The sequence below is a fragment of the Lipotes vexillifer genome, unplaced genomic scaffold, assembly GCF_000442215.2.
Source record: "Lipotes vexillifer unplaced genomic scaffold, Lipotes_vexillifer_v1.1 scaffold531, whole genome shotgun sequence".
NCBI lineage: Eukaryota > Metazoa > Chordata > Mammalia > Artiodactyla > Lipotidae > Lipotes > Lipotes vexillifer.
Window position 1 is genome coordinate 96,979 of NW_006799583.1, and position 20,598 is coordinate 117,576.

Sequence of the window (20,598 nt, forward strand, 5' to 3'; positions counted from 1 at the left end):
TCCTCCCGGACCGGGGCACGAACCCGTATCCCCTGCATCGGCAGGCGGACTCTCAACCACTGCGCCACCAGGGAGGCCCGGTCTAGGCTCTTTGAGGCCACGCCCTCCTCATCAGAGTCCTCGGTGGCTCCAGGAGCCCTGGAGTCCATGCCGCCCCTACCACCTTTCCCCTGATTCTTGCTTCCCATCTCCGGGTCCATGGTTCCTTCAGAGCTCCGGTTCTGCCCATTCTCCACTGCTACCCAGAGTATCCCCAAAACACTATTTCCCATGCTCTGTGCTCTGTCCACCTAAAGCCCTTCATCGGCCCTCATCTAGCTGTTTTCCCAGAGAAGAGTGGGGTGACAGCTCTGGGCTTGAGAACACCCTTGTGAAGAAGGCAAGACTGATGGGTGGTACTGGTCACCCGCCTGAGCTTCAGGCTCACCTCATTCCATGAGCTGGACTGGGCTATACTCAGGTCGTCTTTCCAGGGCTGCACCAAAGTGCAGATGGTTTTCTATGGCATTGGGTTAGATGATATTAACAGTTGACTGACATGGTTGTGCAGTGGCTGCTTCAAGTTACTCTAATGAACAAATAAAGAAGTGTCACCTACCCAACTCCAGGGGACTTTTACCTACCGAAGGAAATCCCCGTGATTCTATGGAAGCAGTCTGAGGTCTTACCAACAATTAGAGGGTGTTGTAGTAGAAAAGAACTTAACCTGGACCAGATTGGGAGACCAATAAATATAGAATATACAATGCAAAATTTTCCAGGAAAATATAGACTCTACAGTATCCCCAAATATTAGTGTCCACATGTTATTTCCACAGTGTTCAGCCGGTGAAGCCTTTATTTTAACATGGGCCATCTATTTTTCCTAGTGACAGTTTCATATATGGCCACAAGGTGGCAGTCGTTACCGCAAGGTGATTTTTATTTCTGCACCAGAGAGAGAGGAGCTGACTTTGGGGTTAAAATTTGTGTGTTACAGTAGATGTCTCCAAAGCAAAGGATAATAGGAATTTTCCCTTGCCCTAAGTCTAGATGATAAAGTGGTAAGACCCAACTTAAAAGAACCAAGTGCATGTTTCTCATGCTGAGATAGAGATAAACAGTTTCCATTTTGCTGTAGTTTAAGCCTCCTCTCGGATTTGCAAGGTATCAGACTCCACATATGCATAGCATTTGCTCTCTGCATCTGTCCATCTGTCAGAAATCCTCAGTCACTATCCCCATTTGCTACTGAAAAACTAACTATAAAGAACAGAAAATGTTAGTTACCATGAGAAATTAAAGCAGGTAAATGACTACTTTTTAGCTACTGGGTTTGGCAGGCCCTGGCCTCTAAAGTGAGATGCTAGTCTGCAATGTATCACTTCACTGTGAAGATGCTGGCAGAGACAGCAGTCCACTTGCCGTCCAGCCCTGTAGAATGAGTGTCTCTGAGGCCCAGGAGAAAGGGAGCAACTTGCTGAGGATCCCTTAGGCTGGGAGTGGTGGAGACAATGTTCATCTCTGGGTCAGGCTGACTCTGCAGCCTGGCTCCGTCCACTTGGTGTCTTATACAACATTGAGGTTGTTGGTTCAGCATCTGCTTAAAGCCCCTCCTGTCTGCCCTGACTCACCTCCAACCTGCTGATATGGAAACAGCTCTGCCTTTGGAAACGGAAGACCTAAGTTCTTCCAGCTCTGTTTTCCTGTCTGAATGGCTTGCAACGACCTTAAAATTCCTTTGAGCCTTAAAGTTCTCATGGTTGAGATGAAAGCAGGATTGCTGTGAGGACCAAAGGCGAGAATGCAGACACACTGTTGCTACACGCGCGGCAACTCAGTGTTGTGATGACCGCCTCCTTCCCCACGCCAGAAAAATGTCCTGGGCCTTCCCAGGGGCCAGCACAGACCCCACATGGAAGTGACAGTAAACACCCACAAAGTAGGAATTTTGGAACTCCTTTTGTTCTTGGCCAGAACAAAAAGATAAGCAAATTTCAAATATTAGATAATTTGTCGTTTGCTGCATAGAATTACGAGCCCATGAATTATTGCCCCGATTTTTTCATAATAATGCTTGTTACTTGCATGTATGTCATTCCACTGGCATCCTCATAAATTTCTGAAAGCACTGTAAATCCTAATAGTTAGTGAATAATTTGATAATCTGGATCCAGACTTATAAGAATTCATATACTCTTGGATCTGTTGATTTTATTGCTGGTAATCTAGCCAAAGAAAACAACGTAAAGAATAAAATAAATGTTACGCATAAAGATGTTTAATTTTCAGTGCATTATTTATAAGAGGAAAATATTGGAAACAACTTCAGCCTTCAGCAATAGGAGTCTACTTAAACAATGTACTATTTGATGAAGATTTTCAGCCAGTAGAGAAATAATTGAATATTAAGTAGTTAGATCACTGTGTGTTACTGTCAGAAGCATCTAACGTGTAATATTTATTGCATATAATTCTTACATGAGCTGTAGAAGATGGATACAATTATTGTCTTTATTTTGCCGAGTGATAAAGTGAAGGAGAAGTTAAGTTACTTGTCCTAAATCTAACAGAGTAAATGGTGGAACTCGGAGATGGGAAGCCAGGAAATAGTACAGAATTTATGATGATTAGGGGCATGAATCCGTATCAGGTTTCACCCAGGACAGCAATGTGGCAAACCTGGCCCCTCCTCCAAAAAGAGCCTGAAAGGATATGATGTCAGTAAACTATCAGGGTCTGTTATGAAGGTTGTGGAATTAGGGATGATCTTTTTCTTCTTTGCTCTGTCGGTCAGTTTCTGCAAAGTGTTTGTTTCTTTGTCGATGAGGGTGGGAGGAGTGAGGCCTTATGAAAGGAGCAGGGCCCAGGGTCTGGGCTGCCGGCCTGGTGTAGGCCACTTTCCCCTCTCTTTCAGGTTAAATTCACTTCACACGCCTTTCATCTTAATCAGTGACTGTTGTGCCGGCAGCCGAGCCTGCTGGCATTTATGGCCTAGGATCCGGGTCTCCCCACCCCCAGCTCCCAGGGGCTCTCCTTGGCTCTCCTGGAGCCCTGGCTGAGTGCTGAGGGCCGAGACCAGGAAGAACAAAGAGGCAGCAGCAGCAGGAGGGGGAGTGGCAGAGTAAACACTGGTCAGATGCTTTAGCCTTTGTTCAGAGACCCAGTTTGTTAGAGCAAAGGCTTCCATTTGGAAAACATAAGACACACTGTGCTTGGTGCCCAAGAGCTGCCTCTCGTCGGCACGACCCCGGCCGCGTCGGGTCCATGAGCCCGTTTTTTGGGAGAGAACTTGTTTGCATTTGTGAGCTGCTGCCCTGCGAGGGGCGGGGGACAGATTACACAAAACCTCCTTTTACAGGGACAGAAGCCCAGTGCTCTTGCCTCCCTACTGACGGGGTGTCCTCGGGTGTCACCTGCAGGGGTCGTCCGCGAAGCAGAGTGCCTGGGGCTCCTGGCGGGGGCATCGCTTTCCCTAAGAAGTTGCCACTCAGTGTTGGTCAACAAAGCAGAAATCCAGCCTTTGAAGGGTAGGGCGGCTAGGAATCTTGTGACCTAAGTGCTGTCAGCTTACACAACCGGTGCAAACTGATTTTGGTGCACTTAAATCACACTTAAAATATGTCTGAAAATCGCCTGCCAGCATGGGTGCAGGGAAACAGTCTTTTCTCTGGGTTATTGTCTCCATCGTCATATTAAATATTAGCAAGGGGGTGTACATGTGAGAGAGAGAGACACACAGACAGACAGACAGACAGAAGAGATAGGCAGCAGGATGGTCGTGTAGCCCTGGAATGCATCTATCAGAATCTCATCAGGAGGTCACTACACTGTAGCCTTCAATAGGAGAGCCCTAAGTTCTCATCTTGACTTAGCTAATAGTCCCCCTTGTCTTGAGGAAGGTCCCCTGCCTTGGATTTTTTTTTTTTTTTTTCCCAGATAAGCACCTCCTGTGCCCTTCTGTCACAGACCTATTGGCAGAAATGCCTCCCAATAGGGACCCCCCACGGACTTCGTTCAGGTGGGGGTGGGAGGTGCAGTCAGCCCTGCACACCCAACCGCCCTCCAGCCCCTCCAGCTCTCATTCCCTTTCCCGGTGTTCAGGGAGCATCTGGCAGCGGCAGCTGGGCCACTTGGCCCCTGGTACAGCTTTACCCGCTATGCTCTAAATCACAGCGACATCCCGGGCGAGGGGAAGAGCCCTCTGTTAACGCGTTACATTGCTGGTCGATTCTTGGCACCAGCTTTGCAGGAGGGGTGGGTGGAGGATGAAGCAGCAGCAGCAGGTACTATTCACCGAGACCCTAGCATATTCTGGGTGCTTGTATTCACTCCCAGTGTCTAGACAAGTGTACAATTCGGTATTTCCATAAATTGCTGTTGAATGAAATATTTAATACTCAAAACAGTCCATGGGGGTATAGATACTATTATCCTCATTTTAAAGATCTGGAAACTGAGGTCCAGAGAGGTTAAAGAACTTGCCCCAGATCACACAGCAAGCAGGAGTCAGTCTGTGGATTCTTAACCAGGTCATCCAGTTTAATAATCTACTAATACCACACAAATAGAAGTATCCTCTCTCTGCAATGTGTACAGCTGAGGAGAGTGTCATCAGGCAGGAGTAAAGGCAGTTTTTCACAACATACAGTTTTGTGGCCTTTTATAAAATACCTAAGGAGAGGTCATTTCCTCTTACCTGTTTGGAACTGGGTTTCCTCCTTTCCCTGAGCAGTGAGTGCCAAAAACACCATTTGGTCTGCTTATGGGTCATTTGGTATAGTTTGCCTTTGGCTCAGATCAAAATAGAAAATGAACCAGAACATGGTGTTTCCCAGTTGGGCATGTTCCCAACTTATTAATCGTGTTCCAGCCGGGAAGAGAATGCACATAGGCCATCTCTGGGCTCTGGATTTCTGGGAGGCTGATTTAGGACCTTTGCTTCTGTCCTCGGAGGCTTCCCGGCTTCCCGACTATCTGTGACTCAGTAGGGCCGTGAAAATGAATGGGAAATAGGAGGACGCGAAGTTCTTGCTGTTCCTTTGGCTGTCTCTGCTCAGGGAGGACTGCCAGAACACTTGGTGTGACCAAAGGGCTTGAAAGGGTTGCCATGTGTTTCGCTTTGAGGTTGTTCAGCTGTAACTGGCCTTCACTAGCTGTCATCCATACCGATGACCTAGAGATGGCCTGGACTCCCCACCTCCGTGGTTGTAAGGTGGTTCATGAATTGTGTGTCACTTCCGTTGACTTATCTGAGAGTGGCCAGGGTCAGACGCGGCCCTTGTGCCTTCCGATGACTGGCGAGGCTTTGTGGCGGTGAGTTTTGGTTAATGTTTTCTCTGATTGTGCCTGGGAACCTGCCAAACTATAGATACTCCTGCCTCAGCAGGGCCCTGTTTTAAAGCACTGGGCTTGAAGTGCCAGGAGTGGCTCCAGGCATGAGAATGGGATGGGTTTTCTACCAAATAGTTTAGTGAAGAGTCAGCCAGTCCGGGATCACACTGATGGAGGGCTAGGGGGAGAGGCAGTGCTTTTTAATCCTCAGTCTAGCTGGGAAGAGGAGATTCACACACATGGCATAGACAGTATAATGACTGTGTTTACTCCATTGCTACCAAAGGAAAGGTATCTGAAAACGAGCACTGGCCTCTGGGGGAAAATTTTACCTACGGGCCAGTCTTTCCTCAGAAGGGCAACCAGAATGACTATCAAACTAACAGTCTAACTAGAAGCACCTGAGGGTGGCCTGCGGGTGTTTCCCTGGGAAGCTGGGCTGGCCTCTGCCAGGACTAACTGGGACCTTGGGGCCAGGCCCTGACGCGACACCTGTGGGTGGCTGGAGTGGGTCCCCCTTACCCTGAACCCAGAATCGTGCAGTCTAGAAGCCCAACTGGTCTGGGTGAAAACCACAGACCATAATGTCTTCTAGTTTTGAAATACTTGTGTTTTCCATAATTGCTTCATCACTGGTTAGAACCCAGCTGTGCCCATCTCCACTAGGCCCCAGAACAATCCGGGGCCTCTCAGGACAAAATCAGCCCCGTCAGTCACTATCAGCTTAGCCGACTTATAGTGACACAGACTTGTCCACCAGTAGGTGAAGATCAAGGGTGTTCATTCATTTGGCAAATGTGCACAGAGTTCCTTTAGGGTGAAGGCTCGGCTCTGAGCCCTAAGGATGCAGCAGTGGATGGAGCAAGGAGGAGCCCCTTCCCTCACGGAGCCGGTATCCTCCCGGGGAGTTCGGGGGCCTGAGCAGCCTGTTCGTAACATAGAGTCAGCTGCTGACCCTCCACGGTGGGCTGGTCATGGTAGCAGTTGTGGGATTGCTATTTAGGACAGGCTCAGAGCAGCCATCTGCTTAGAAGAGAGTCTGCGGGGCTTGTCTTGAAGCTGCATTTGTATGTGGATGCCTGTGTGGTGCAGTGAATTGAAGACCTGATGGAGATTCCTGGGGGCAGGGACGGCGATGGGTTCTGTAGCACCACTGGGCTTGGGGCCCAAAGCAGGAGGCGTCATGGAAGAGCAGCAGCCCGGCTTACTTCTCATGCTCACCATTGCAACGGACACAGTGTTCTTCATCCCACTGGGAAGACTGGTCTCATTCCCTGCCCCCACCCCCCTATCAGTGCTGTCGAGACTGACTTGTGCAGGGTTCCTCTTCCAGCCTTCCACTGTCAGAGAGCACCTTGGCTGTCTCACCCGCAGACCGTCCCGCTCCACTGGCGGGCTCTGGCAGGCCCCTTTGGGACCACCCAGGGAGTTCCTGTTTCCTTTCAGTGCAGGCGTCCAGCTTTTAGTATACTTGCACAGCAAAAGAGCCCGCTGTATTTGGAGCTCATTCCTACCCATTTCTTTAGGATGGTCTGTAATGATGTATTGCTTAGGTCTCACAAAGGGAGTCTTGGAACTCCTCCCAGAGTCTCAAATCCATTCTCATTGTGTATGATATTTTCAACATTAAAATGATGTAATGTATAATTCCCAACCAAAACAAAAGAGGAGAGCCCTTCCTGCAAAACTGCTCCCCTCCCACCCATACATGTTTTCCTGCTCCTGTGCGGTGGCCACGTGGGAGGTGCCTTTGTCCTTTTCCTTCCTTTCCTCACCCCCAGGGAGCACTGACCCACAGTCTGCTTGTGTAGTGGGAACTAGCCTGTGCCCACGACAAGCCCAGACCTTCTGCACTAGCGTGTGTCTCACCAGTGGTGGAAGGCGGTTCAAGATAAGTGAGCCACAACCAACAAAGTAGAGAACTGGACCTAGAGACTGGTTCAAGTTCCTCTTCTGGAAACCTGCAGAAGTGAGAGCCTGCTCAGAAACTCAGTTTGTCCTTACTTACAGATCTGTAGCAGGAAGTTCCCTCCACATTGCTCAGAACTTTACCTCCAAGACCTTGACCTTCACCAGCAGGTCAGTAGTTTAAGGAATTGAATGACTGGTGAATGTTCAACCTTTCCAGTAAAAAAGGTTTTAAAAAAATAAGTTAAAAGAATTTTAAATCACGTATTTGTACAATGTGATATCATTTGCCCACTACTAATATTGAGGGCAGGATAACCCTTTGTCACAGGAGGGGAGGGAGCTGTCCTGTGCGTTATAGGATCAGCAACGTCCCCGGCCTCTGCTCACCAGGTGCCGGCGGCACTTCCCTAGTTACAACAACCAAAAAAGTCTCCAGACATGACCAGATGTTCCCTGGGGGAAGAATCTCTCCAGCTGAAAACCACTGCCTTACATGAGTGTCTGGTGGTCCAGCCTAGATATGGGAAGTCAAGTAGGCTAGATCACTAGCCTTTTCACAGAGGCCAAAGAAAATGTGACAGATCTTCTTTGTAAAGACATAATACGCATTATCTCTGTTTTTTTCTGAGTTTGTAGACAGACAGAGCTCATGTTTGGGGACTCCTAACAGCTGTCCTGTTAAAGAAGATGTGGCACATATATACAATGGAATATTACTCAGCCATAAAAAGAAACGAAATTGAGCTATTTGTAATGAGGTGGATAGACCTAGAGTCTGTCATACAGAGTGAAGTAAGTCAGAAAGAGAAAGACAAATACCGTATGCTAACACATATATATGGAATTTAAGAAAAAAAAATGTCATGAAGAACCTAGGGGTAAGACAGGAATAAAGACACAGACCTACTGGAGAACAGACTTGAGGATATGGGGAGGGGGAAGAGTGAGCTGTGACAAAGCGAGAGAGAGGCATGGACATATATACACTACCAAACGTAAGGTAGATAGCTAGTGGGAAGCAGCCGCATTGCACAGGGAGATCAGCTCGGTGCTTTGTGACCAACTAGAAGGGTGGGATAGGGAGGGTGGGAGGGAGGGAGACGCAAGAGGGAAGAGATATGGGAACATATGTGTATGTATACCTGATTCACTTTGTTATAAAACAGAAACTAACACACCATTGTAAAGCAATTATACTCCAATAAAAAAATAAAATAAAAGAGCATGCTGGGTGTCAGAGCCTGGGGCATCTAAGGAACAAAAGGTAAGCTCAGTGAGCATATAGTTAAAATGAGTTATGTTAGAAAGCAAGCAATACAAATAGTGCAGCTTCTCGTGTTTTGACATTTAATGATTATATTTCCACTTTACCAACAAAGCATTGAATGAGTGACATTTTATGAAAATCATCGTCACCACTCTGGTCTTAAAGGGGTGCTTCTCTGTGAGTCAGATTCCTATCCTGTGTGTGGTACGTATGATTGGAATTTACAAACAGAGATAAAGCTTTAAGAAATATTTCCCAACCAGTGTATAAAAATGTGCTGGTAGCAATACAAGTGTGCTTTGGGGAAAGCAGACTAGCTGTTTTCTTTCTTTTGTTCCCATGCATGGGAATGCCATTTCAGCTTAAGATGCAGATGCCTTAGAGGCTATCTGCAAAACTGAGTGGTCTCTACATATTAAAAGTAGATCCTAGCCACCAGAGACATTACCTGTTAACATGTTGAATGGTAATATCGTGTCTACGTTGCATTTTTAATTCAATTCAGTGAACGTTTCCTGAGCCAGGGACATTATGTGCCAGGGACTGAAGGCATAAGGAAGAACAGAATGTGGACCTGCCCTTTTGTTGCTTTCAGGCAAGGGTCTTCCTGAACACAGATATGTCTTATCACTGCGTGATAGAAGACAGTCATAGCTTGGTCCCTGGGGAGGTTGGAAAGGCCTTCCATGGGAGGGGCTGTCTGAGCTGTGTTTTAAGGATGAATAGGAGCCCTACAGAGACAGAAGGGGGATGGGCCTCCCAGATAGAGGTAATAGCAGTGCAAAGACACAGAGGCTTAAAATTGTATGATGTGCCCAGGAACCCCGAAATAACTTGATGTAGCAGGATTGCAGGAGAGGAAATATGGGGAGGAAAGAAGACATCCTTTGCTGAAGAGTTTAGACTCAGTCATGAGGTGAAAGGAACTGGCAGGGAACAACCTAAGCTTTGCATTTTGGGAGGGTTCCAGGTGGCTGTCTGCAGAGAGAGGAGACTAGGGGGGCAGCCCTGGTAAGGCTGTTGAACCACTGGCCTGCTGACCCTTCCTGCTCCAAGGCAGCAGTCACAGGAATGGAGTCAAGGAAACACATAGGAGGTGGAATTGATAGGACTTTTTAGAGTAAAAGAGTGAGAGGAATAGCCAGAGTTCTGACCAGTTGGGAGCCTGGGGGAACGGAATAAATGTTTTGGGTTTTTTTGTTGTGTTTTTGTTTTGCAGAAAATCCAGTGTTAAGATGTTGCTCAGAAACACTGTTCAGATGGGGAGTAGATTTTAGTGTCAGTATCCACTTGGCATAGTAGAAACTATCATTTAAAATATGTCAGTAGGTGAGGAAGAGAGGAAGGCTGAAGAGGGATTTCTAAGTAAGGGAGGTTAAAGGTAGGGGTAAAAAAGAAGAATCAGGGGCTCCCCTGGTGGCGCAGTGGTTGAGAGTCCGCCTACCGATGCAGGGGACACGGGTTCGTGCCCCAGTCCGGGAGGATCCCACATGCCGCGGAGCGGCTGGGCCCGTGAGCCATGGCCGCTGGGCCTGCGCGTCCGGAAGCCTGTGCTCCGCAACGGGAGAGGCCACAGCAGTGAGAGGCCCGCGGACCCCCAAAAAAAAAAAAAAAAAAAAAGAAGAATCAGGAGGAAGTGGTTTCTTAGGAGGAGCCATCAAGTGCCGAGATGAAGTCCGTTCACCAAAGGATTCATAGCTGTCCACTGGATCTGGGATGTGGTTGTTTGTGTGGCCACCTTGGTCACCATTCTCATCCTTGGGGTTTGAAGGGCCCAGCTAAAGCTTCTCGACGAAAGTAGCACAATGTCCTCTCCCCTGGGTAAACTTTTTCATCTATTTCTGATTACTTTGCCCCTCATCTTATTAGAGCTATGTCTCTTTTACTTGGGTCTCCTTACCTTTATAGGAAAGTCTGCATCTTTCTTCCTCAGTGGACAGTGGAGATCCATATTTTGCCCACGTTGCAAAAAGGATCTGGGAAGAGCTTGTAGGGAATCTCATTCCCCAGCCAGAGGGCCAGAGAAGAATGATGTTGTGGCTACACTGGAAGTCTCAAACTCAAAATAGCACATGGAAGGCACATTCCGGACGGAAACTTCAGCAAGCATGCAGCACCATAGAGCAGAGGAAGGAACAGACTCTCAGCCAGTGGATTGCCAGGCATCATCTTGAGGCAGATGTGCAATATTCTTGGCCAGACTTGATACTTTCCTAATTGGCAAAATGTTGAATCAGAAAAAAGCTATAACCCAGAATCTCCCCCCATGAGGAAGAAATGTCTAGTTGATCCACAGATCAAAGGGAGACATGAAATCTTCTTTAAAAAGTTGCGAAGTTTAGGAACCTCTGTCATGAAAAAGAATCTAAAGTGAAATGGCATAACGGAATTTTTACTCTTTATTCTGTAGCCCTATACAAACTAAATCCATAAATATCTTCAATAGACTTGTTCCTATTTGATGCTGAAACCAAAATCTTTATAAAAAGAAGGTACTATGTGAAATAATGATTTAAGGGAATCCTATCGTGCATACCTTTAAGTGATCAAACCTTTTTTTTTTTTTTAAGTGAATAATCACCTAAGGTATCTTCTTTGGGAATCTACATTCAGAATTAAAAAACCATGTCCAGTTCGTAATAACCTGCTTTCAGAGATGCCTGTTTTTCCAGGCTAATAAAAATGATCTTTATCATAGGACAGTGACTAGACTGTTAATACCATGTCTCTTATTCTCATTAACGTAAGCAGAAGTGCAGCTAATTGTAGGACTTCATAGAAATGGCATATGGGGAATAGTATGCAACTGTTCAAAAAAATCATGGTTTTGATGACTAAGTACATCAGGAAATATTATGTAATGTAAGTGAAAAAGGAAGGGTATGTTTTTTTGTTTTCTCTTTTTCTGTTCTTTAAACATGCTATAAAGTGTTAAGTATAATTCGGACATAAGGGGAAAATCGAATGTAGTTAAAATTACTTTGTAAATATCTTAGGTGCTCTAAAATCTGCAGTTCTTTGGATGCTAAAAGCCATAAATAGTTTTGTTTCTCCTTGTATTTATAGACTTCTCTCTCTGGGTGTCAGGATTACAGGTGATTTTATTTTCTCAATTTTCCATGTATTTACTTTGTAATTACATTTGAACAAAGAACACGTAATTACTTTTATAAACAGAAAAACCAAAGCTTTATAAATAAAGGGAAATGAAGTGGCGTCAAGCAGACCTGCCTCTCTTGAACTCTTTCACAAACTGTTTTAACTGTGGACAAGGCATTTCACTTCTTTGCACTTGACTTCCACAAACTGGACGGGTAAAACTAGTCTTGGCAGTTTGTTCCAACTTTTCTAATCTAGTTTAAATTTTATCAGGGAACAAAAATGTTCTCCTGCTATGGTAGTTCCTCAAGGGTTTATTAAACTTTACCATAGTCCAGGCACCAGGGGCGGTGGTACTAGAGATACATCATTTGGCATCTGGGCTCTGCCTTAAAAGGTTTCAGGTCCTCCAGAGAAAACACGGCCAAGTGCACAAAGTCAGCACAGCCAGCCCTGTGATACTGGGCAGGATGTGTGTGGGCCAGAGACTCCAAAGGAGGCTCCACCAGGAAGGGAGGACTTGTGCTCCAACTTTGCTATATCCCTGATCGTATGTTTGCTGCTTATTTATGCTTTAAAAAAGCATCCTGGTCCAGATGTTTCACAGGATGTTGACCTGCAGGTTCGATTGCCTCGTTTCCCTCATCTGGTACATATGCCAATAAGCCTTGTCTAGTTTCATTATAAGAGAGGACCGTAATGTATCCAGTTTGCCAGGAGAACACTTGGTCTTTGGAAAGAACTGTGTGTCCCTCCAGGTTTAAAATGCAAACTCCTAAGGGCTTGTTATATTGGAGACATATCTCATCTTCCCAAAGACTAGTTTCTGAGCTCAGATAGGATGTACCGTGCCTGTGGGCTTGACAGAAGAGTTGCTGGGTAATTGAATTAACTTCACATATCTTCTGGGCTGCACAAAATGATAAATTAAAAACAAAACAAACAAAAAGCCATTCGATTCCCTCTCCTTGTTTCTTCCTTGAAGACTTTGTAATCATTCTTAATGTGGTTAAGTTCAAGTTGTTTCCAGTTCAGGCATGGTGCAATCAGATTTCCTCACAGGGGTGCTTGTCTGCTGTCACCTCTTTGACGTCAGTAACAGTTTCCTGTTGATTTGAACTCCCTATTCACCCTGTAGATGACTTTGTCAGAGAAAAATTATAAAACAGAGGCACTTATGAGAAATACAACACAATGCTATTACTGGAGATTTCCTTTTCCTTGTCCACAGCCAGTCAACAGCTTTTGATACAGGGTTGATGTGTCACTCATTTAGAAGTAATGCCAAAGCAATTCTTAGAACTTGGGTAAGTAAGTATTGATGTGGCTCCCAGCTTAACATTGCCTTAAAGCAATAACTAAATTAGTCATTAACTTTAAATGTTGTTTCTATTCTTTGTCTTATTTCCAAAAGGTAACCTGCATCCTCACTGTAAATACATCTTTAAATGAGATTCACATGTGTCAGTGGCAGTGACCACGGATCCTTGGTTTAAACAGAAAAATCTTTCTCAGTCTGTTTATAAGAACAAGTCGACTTTGTAGAAGGGGAGAATAGCTACTATAAACAGTCTCGTTTACCATAGTGTTTGCAGTTCATAGGGGAGCACATTTGCCTTGCAATAATAATTATGATTATTATAAAGCTCTTAAAATAGAGAATATAAATTATTATCTAATATTAGAAAAATGAGAAAACTTATTTGGTCAATGTGTCTTGGCTTATCAAATCTAGTTTCGTGACCCCTTGTTAAATAGTCACGTCCAAGAAAGGTAAGTTCTCTTTATCAGTTCAGGGCCATGACTGCGCAGTATCAGGAAGTGCTCCTGCAACCCAGCAGCTGCCCTGGGCTCCTCCTGACTCCCTGATCCCTCGAGATTCCTGTCCTGAACTGAGGGTCAGGGAGCTGCTGCTGTAGCGGTTGCGCCTGCCGTTTCGCTCCTGTGTACTCGCCAGGCCGAGTACTCCATGAGTGGGGCACCATCTCCGCATCCACCACATAACTGTTTGAAATTCTAAGCTTAAATCATTTCATCCTCGAACACCTGTGAGTTCAATCTCCTTATTATCCCCATTTTGCCGATGAGAGTTTTGAGAGTGAAAAAATAAATAGCACACAGCTGGAGCTGCTTTGGCATCTCGGGCTTCCTGACTCCTGACCCCTGCACCGTGCTTTCTCTTAGCTACACCAGGGACTTCAGTGCTGGGCACAAGGTCTCCCAGATGTAGCTTTGGTCCTCTTTGTGTGATGTAGTAATAACAATAGAGTCTATTTGTTGAGATCCCTTTCTGGGTCTGGTGCTGTGCCAGGCGCTCGGCTTCTGGTTTAATCCTCACACGATCGGTGTAGTTAGAGGTGTTAACTACCCTAGATTTATAAATCAGGAAACCTCATGCCCCTTAAAAATCAGTGAATGTTTCAGTTACAATTCTCCTGGTAGCAAATAATGGGAAAACACTTAACTAGAGTCATGCAAAAAGGGAGAAGTGAAAATAAAGAATCAGAGGTACAGTGGTGTCTCATGGAACCCAAGGGCACACAATGGCCAGGTCTCTCTGGGGACCTGAAACTGGAAGGGTGTGAGGGACCCAGGTAGTTTCCTTCTCGGCCCATTCACGCTTCCTTATCTTTGCCCCATTCTTCCCCCCGATCTGTCCATCCAGGCTTTCACTGCTCTGATATACCGAGACATCTCATGTGTTGACACCACAGAGGCGGCAGCCATAGCTCCCTAATTCATGTTTCCTCAGTTCTTGCACACAGTACAGCCTTCATGAACACCTGTCTATCTCAGTTCCAATTTTCTGGGAAGGGGACTGGGGTGGGAGGCAGGGAGCAACTTGGTCCAACTTGCTGTGTGCAGGATGTCCAGCACTTACCCATGTGACGGTGCAGGGCAGGTCTCTGAGAAAGGAAGGGCTCAATATGCTGAGCAGACACCTCTGAAGGTGTCTGGCACACGGACCCTAAGGAGTCTCATCCCTGGCCCGTGCTCACTGTGCACTCACCCTCCTTAGGTGATGTCACCTTGCCACAGGTAACCATAGCACTTCTATCTATACTGGTGCTTTCTCTCTAACTTTTCCTCATGCAATTGCCCAACAGTTTTACCTCCTAAAAAACAGTCCTTAGGAGGGGCTTTAGGGAATGCACACTGCTTATACTGACAGCCACTTTCAGGTCAGAAGATATTTTTATCCCCTTTGGCCTGGGGAAGTAACATCCCTAAACTGACAGTAGCCAGGGCAGACTTGGCCCAGGCTGCAGCCGGTCAATGGAACCGGGCACGTGATGAGAGGAATTCTATTATTAACCAGGCACCACCAGCTCCTTGGCCTCCTGTAACTCACGCTGGGCTGGGCTGGGCTGAGTGGGACAAAGGGATTTCTGAGTTGCTTTTATTCCCCCAGGTGTTCCTCACCCCATGTTAGTAACTTGCATTTGTGGTTGGTTGAATCAGGAACAAAAGAGAGGAGCAAGGGACAGACAAAGGGCTGGGCCACTTGGCTTTAGAACTGAGGTTAAGCCAGCCTGCGGGACCTTAGATTCTCTACTGTGCATATCAGGGCAAGATTTCCCATCGAGGGGCCAGAGGCCTCGGGGAGAGCTGTGCAGGTGTCCAGGCTCAGCATCTAGGAAATTGGATTTTCGAAAAACTGGAATGCTCTCTACACAGGCTTAAATACAGAAACAGCCATCTGCCCTCACTGCCCAAGGTGGGATTTGGAAACTCTTCCCTGCCCCAGAAATGAGTCATGGCAGCCTTAATCCACCTTGCAGTGAGAGACTCCCTAAATGCATGGATCCCAGCAGATGCTTCCTCTGGTTGCTTCCCAGTTGGGTTTCTTCAGCATGACTTAGTGTTTGTCAAGTCATCAGTGAGACTAGGTCTTAAGCAGCACAGATAGTGGAGTTGTAGGCAGGAGGTGATCTTCTGCCTCGTTGCTTCATTGCTGCTTTGTAAAGGGCATTTGTTCAATGTGAAAGGTTTCCAGCTTGATGGCATTCATGCCATAGGAGTAAAATTCAGCTGGAGTCATTGGGTTTTGTAGCCGATGTTTATTATTTGTGGCAGGTTCCAACACTACTGCAGTCTTTTTCAAGCCTAGCCCTTAAAAAACATAGCTGCCACCTGCTTTAGCCCAGACACTGGGCCTGTAATTATGGCAGAGGCCGATACTGAATGACCGTGTGTATTCATAGGAGTAAGGCCCCATTCTCAGCTGTGGGTGACCTGCGGATAGGGTGGGGAAACTTCCTAACTAGCCTTGGCTTTTTTTTTTTTTTTTGCGGTACGCGGGCCTCTCACTGTTGTGGCCTCTCCCGTTGCGGAACACAGGCTCCGGACGCGCAGGCTCAGCAGCCGTGGCTCACGGGCCCAGCCGCTCCGCGGCGTGCGGGATCTTCCCGGACCGGGGCACGAACCCATGTCCCCTGCATCGGCAGGCGGACTCTCAACCACTGCGCCACCAGGGAAGCCCAGCCTTGGCTTTTTGTACCAGCACTTGATCCTGAAAGCAGCCTCAGCACTTGGGGAACATCCCCCTTTGCACTCACGACACCCTGCCTCACACCTGACACTTCAGCTGTTCATTCACCTTGATTCCTGCCCCCTCCATCCCACTCCATCCTGATTCGTGCTTCCTCATCCTTCAAGGCTGGTGAATCGGCTCCTCTTCGAAGCTTTCCCCCAACACCACCCCAGCTGCCAGGCTGCTCCGGTGTCCCTGCTCTGTTTCTGCATGATGACCCCTGTGCCCCTCTACTGTGCTTAGCACACTGAGCTGACGTGCTCCGGCTACCAGAGCTTCCTGAGAGCAGGCCTGGGCTCTCGTTCATTTTATGATACTTGGCCCCCACCCAGGGCCTGGCATACTGTGTGCTCAGTAAACGTGTATTCCTCCTTGTTGAGGCCCTTAAAGCAAGCATAAAAGGTCTTTGAGGGGACTTCCCTGGTGATGCAGTGGTTAGGTCACGGGTTCGAGTCCTGGTCCGGGAAGATCCCTCATGCCGCGGAGCAACTAGGCCTGTGCGCCACAACTACTGAGCCTGCGCTCTAGAGCCCATGCCCGGCAACAAGAGAAGCCACCATAATGAGGAGACCACGTGCAGCCAAAAATAAATAAATAGAGTAGTATTTAAAAAAAAAAAAAGTCTTTGAAAGACTCAGTAGACTCTGTGAAGCCTGTGTACCAGAACTCAGACCCTCTTCTCTCAGTGGAGCCCTGGGACCCAAACCAGAGCCTGCTGAGTCTCATTTTGGATGTGATTCCAACAAGCTTGACGGCCTGGTTATATCAGGCATCAGAATGGCTATTAAGGGAGAGGGTGGTTATTAGGGGCCCTGAATAATGGGCAGCCAGGGATGTGAAGACCCCTCTTTCTGTAGCTGCTTTCCTAATCCCACCTCCCACTGCCTAAGTACCTGCTCTAAGACAGTCTCAAAATTGCACTTTCCCAGTCTCTCATCTTTCAGATGAAAATTAGGGAAATATGGAGGAAGCCATATGTGACTTTACTTTGTTTCTAATTATAATAATAATGCACACTCATCATAGAAACCTTCAGAGGGAATTTCCTGGCGGTCCAATGGTTAGGACTCCATGCTTTCACTGCCGAGGGCCCGGGTTCAGTCTCTGGTCGGGGAACTAAGATCCTATAAGCTGCACCGTGTGGCCAAAAAAAATTTTTGTAATAAAAAAAATTTTTTTTATAAGAAACCTTCAGAGATACTGAAAAGTATAAAGAAGAGATAAATGACATACAAGATCTCACAACTGAAAGCTGACTTGTCATACATAGGTATTTTTCTGTCTTTTCTGTGCATATCTGCATCTTTGGCTATAACTGAAATAATTCTGCACATTCATGGGTATGATCTTTTTCTTTTCTAACTGAAAGCATCTTCAACATTACAGCCACCACCAGCAGCCGCTACTGTTTATTGCGCACTTTCTAGAAGCCCCACCTGAGGACATGTTTAATGAAAGTTCATTGCTGAGGATGGCTTCTCACTCACCCCCACTATGAGTGAATCTTTGTTAAAAGCTGGATATTTCTGTCATTTATCTCCACCTCTACAAAAGAAATCGTGGAGAAATTGCTACCAAATTTGAACTGCCTTGGCAGCAGGCATTTTAAAATAGAGTGAACAGAATTGTATGTAAACAGAAGGTCTCTTCACAGCAAACACATTTTGCTAGCTGATAAACATGCTTTTAGTTTTCTACCTTGTGACATTATTGTAGGTCTTTGGTAAGATGGACTATTACTTTTCATTAAAGTGTCCTTGTATCTCCTGGCTCGTTCTCCCTTCCTGCTTGCTTAAAGAGTTGCGTGTAGCCCGAGGGCTGGGAGCTGTACCCTCTGTTCTAGGTGGTGCCAGACAGGAAGTTAGAAATGAGACTCTGGGTGAAAAAAAACGCATATTTTCGCAGTTCTAAAGCTTATGACCTCTTGCTGTGCGTGCCAGGTGTGCGTGCCTCCCAGGACCCCGTGCATTATCTGAGAAATTTGCCGCCAGGGCAGGTGGTGGGGCCGAGAGAGAGAAGCATGACTGAGGAGGCAAGTCAGTATGTCCTTCCCCAGATCTGGAATTTAGCCCAGGGTCTGGCTTTTCAGACTTGAGATTATGAGAATTATTTTAGGGGGGAACTAGGAATGGATGCAATTTCCCTTGGAATGCCCTCATCTTGATGCCTACTGTCTTAGACGTTCTTGCTAACCCCCGCTGATTTCCAGCAGCCTAAGGAGTAGCCAATTACCTACTGACCCAGTTCTAGCAACCAGGTATTTCAAGCTGTTGGAATTCATGTGACTGCCAGTCACAGCCATGCAAAGGTGAACAGGCCAGATGACAAAAATGTATCAGATGGACCTTCTTGCCGAGGGATGGTTTGAGGCGGCTTTACCACCTGGGGATTCATCCAGGCCCCTGAGGCCCCTCCAAATGAACACAGCGTCGGCATAATTCTCATGCGGATGCGGCTCTTAGACCCGTCTCTATCACGTGCTTACCCTCTGCCCCGCCCACTGCTAACCTGCTCCTTCCACCCGAGCCCTCCCCGTACAGAAAATAGGGAACCCCCTTGCTCATCCAAGCTCGTCCCACCCAACTCGGCCTCTCCCCCTGGTCAGTCACACTCACATGAAGGCCATTAGCTTAGTCAGACGGCTTGATGTGTTTAGTGTTCTGTTGGCTTATATTGGTGAACCTGAGGAGTTGTTTTATTGATGTTTGGTTTTGGGTTTTGTGTGCGTGAGTCTTGCCATTCCATCTTCACTCTTAAATGCTTGCTTCTCATTAGCAGAAAGAGACGTTTCATAGACCCAGAGGATTTTTTTTTTTCCTTCTAATTAAGGTTTGTCTTAAAATTGGGAAAAGGAGGTCATAAGTTGTAGTGTCTTCTGATTGGGAAGGGCCTGATTAAACCAATGATGGATCAGCAGATGAACAACAGCATACACAATCTCTGTCCGCCATTCAGCTGTGAATGCATGGCAATGCCAAGCAGAGCTGGCAGCACCTGAAACCACAGATAAGGATGGCTTCAGTGTGCGTATACACATCCTTTGTGAATTGTTAAGATACCAGTTTCCTTACAAAATGACCTCCCACCCTCCCACCCCCCAAAAGGATGACCACTGGCCCTGATTGCACTCATTCGGAAGGTCTCAGCTCCCACATCACTTGCTCAGAGAGACCTCCCCTGACCCCCCAAGCGGATGACACAATATCATTTCTTCCTCCACTTTTCCTTCACAGCATTTACCAGAATTTGTAAATTTGCCTGTTCATGTGACTTTGTGGCTTTTTTTTAAAGGAATGTGTATCTCCCACACTAGACTCTCTATGGATAGAGACTGTGTCTGTTTTGTGCCTTTTTTTTACTCTCTGTTGGGTCCCCATCACCTAATTCAGCACTGGCTAACTTGGGACTCCATAAATGCTAATGAGAGGGAATGAGGAAGTCCATTGATCTCAGAGGTTCCTGAAGCAAAGCATTTGATGCTGTCCATCTTGGAGAATCACTTTTTAATGGAGACTTGTACACTTCTTCCATTAAGCAGTGTTACTTTCCATAGCATTTTATTCATATCACTTGCACAGTACTTAGTACATTGACCGCAACAGTGACTTCTAAGAGCCCATTTCACCTGCTGGGTGAGAGTTCCTTCCAGATGGAGACAGCATCTCACTTGACTTTAAGTTGCCTTTTCTGATTCAGGAACCTTCTGAGGGGCCAAATGGAATTTCTAACATTGAGGCAACTCTGAGGCTGTCATTAGACTGTTGTCTGGCTGATTTGTCAAAAATGTTTTCCTTTCTCTGTGATTATTCTCCGCCCAGGTGTGAGGACCTATCACATGTCCCTTACTTGCTGTGATTAACCCTACATGTTCCAGACAAAAAGGCATGCGCTCTTTGATTTATGCTTCTCTCTTCCAGTTTATAAAACTCAATGATTCTGGTAGAGATAGCATCATCATCCTCACCTTATTAATGTTGAACATCCAAAAAAAGTTAAATTCAAGGTTACATAGTGTTTAAAGTGCAGAGCTAAAACTAGAACCAAAGCCTGCTCTACTTTTTATTTAATGCAGAAATTCAGGGTTGTGTGGAATTACTTAAAGGAGATCCAGGTGTTACTAGCACCACCTAGCCCCCATCCCCACCATCCCAAGGATTTAATCCACCAGACCCTCCTGCTTTGCCCTGACCCGCTGTCAGGATGTTCCACTGAGAACCTCCATTTAACAACCTCTTCTCCCAACGCCGGTGCCCAAGGTCATGTGATGCTGACTGAATTCTAGGCTAATGGCGACACCACATTGGATCCTCTTTTGTTTCTTTTGTGTTTGTACCCAGGATCGTCTGTTTTTTGTGATGGAGTTTGTGAACGGGGGCGACTTGATGTTTCATATTCAGAAGTCACGTCGTTTTGATGAGGCACGAGCTCGTTTCTATGCTGCAGAAATCATTTCGGCGCTTATGTTCCTACACGA

The 20,598-nt window shown here is 46.4% G+C and overlaps 1 protein-coding gene across 1 annotated transcript in view; it reads left to right on the forward strand.

The window, feature by feature from the left end:
• PRKCH (protein kinase C eta) overlaps positions 1–20,598 on the forward strand; it is a 154,001-nt gene that overhangs the window by 69,557 nt on the left and 63,846 nt on the right. Inside the window, exon 9 of the mRNA XM_007471698.1 lies at positions 20,462–20,590. Within this exon, the coding sequence (XP_007471760.1) occupies positions 20,462–20,590 (129 nt within the window). The remainder of the gene's footprint in view (positions 1–20,461; positions 20,591–20,598) is intronic.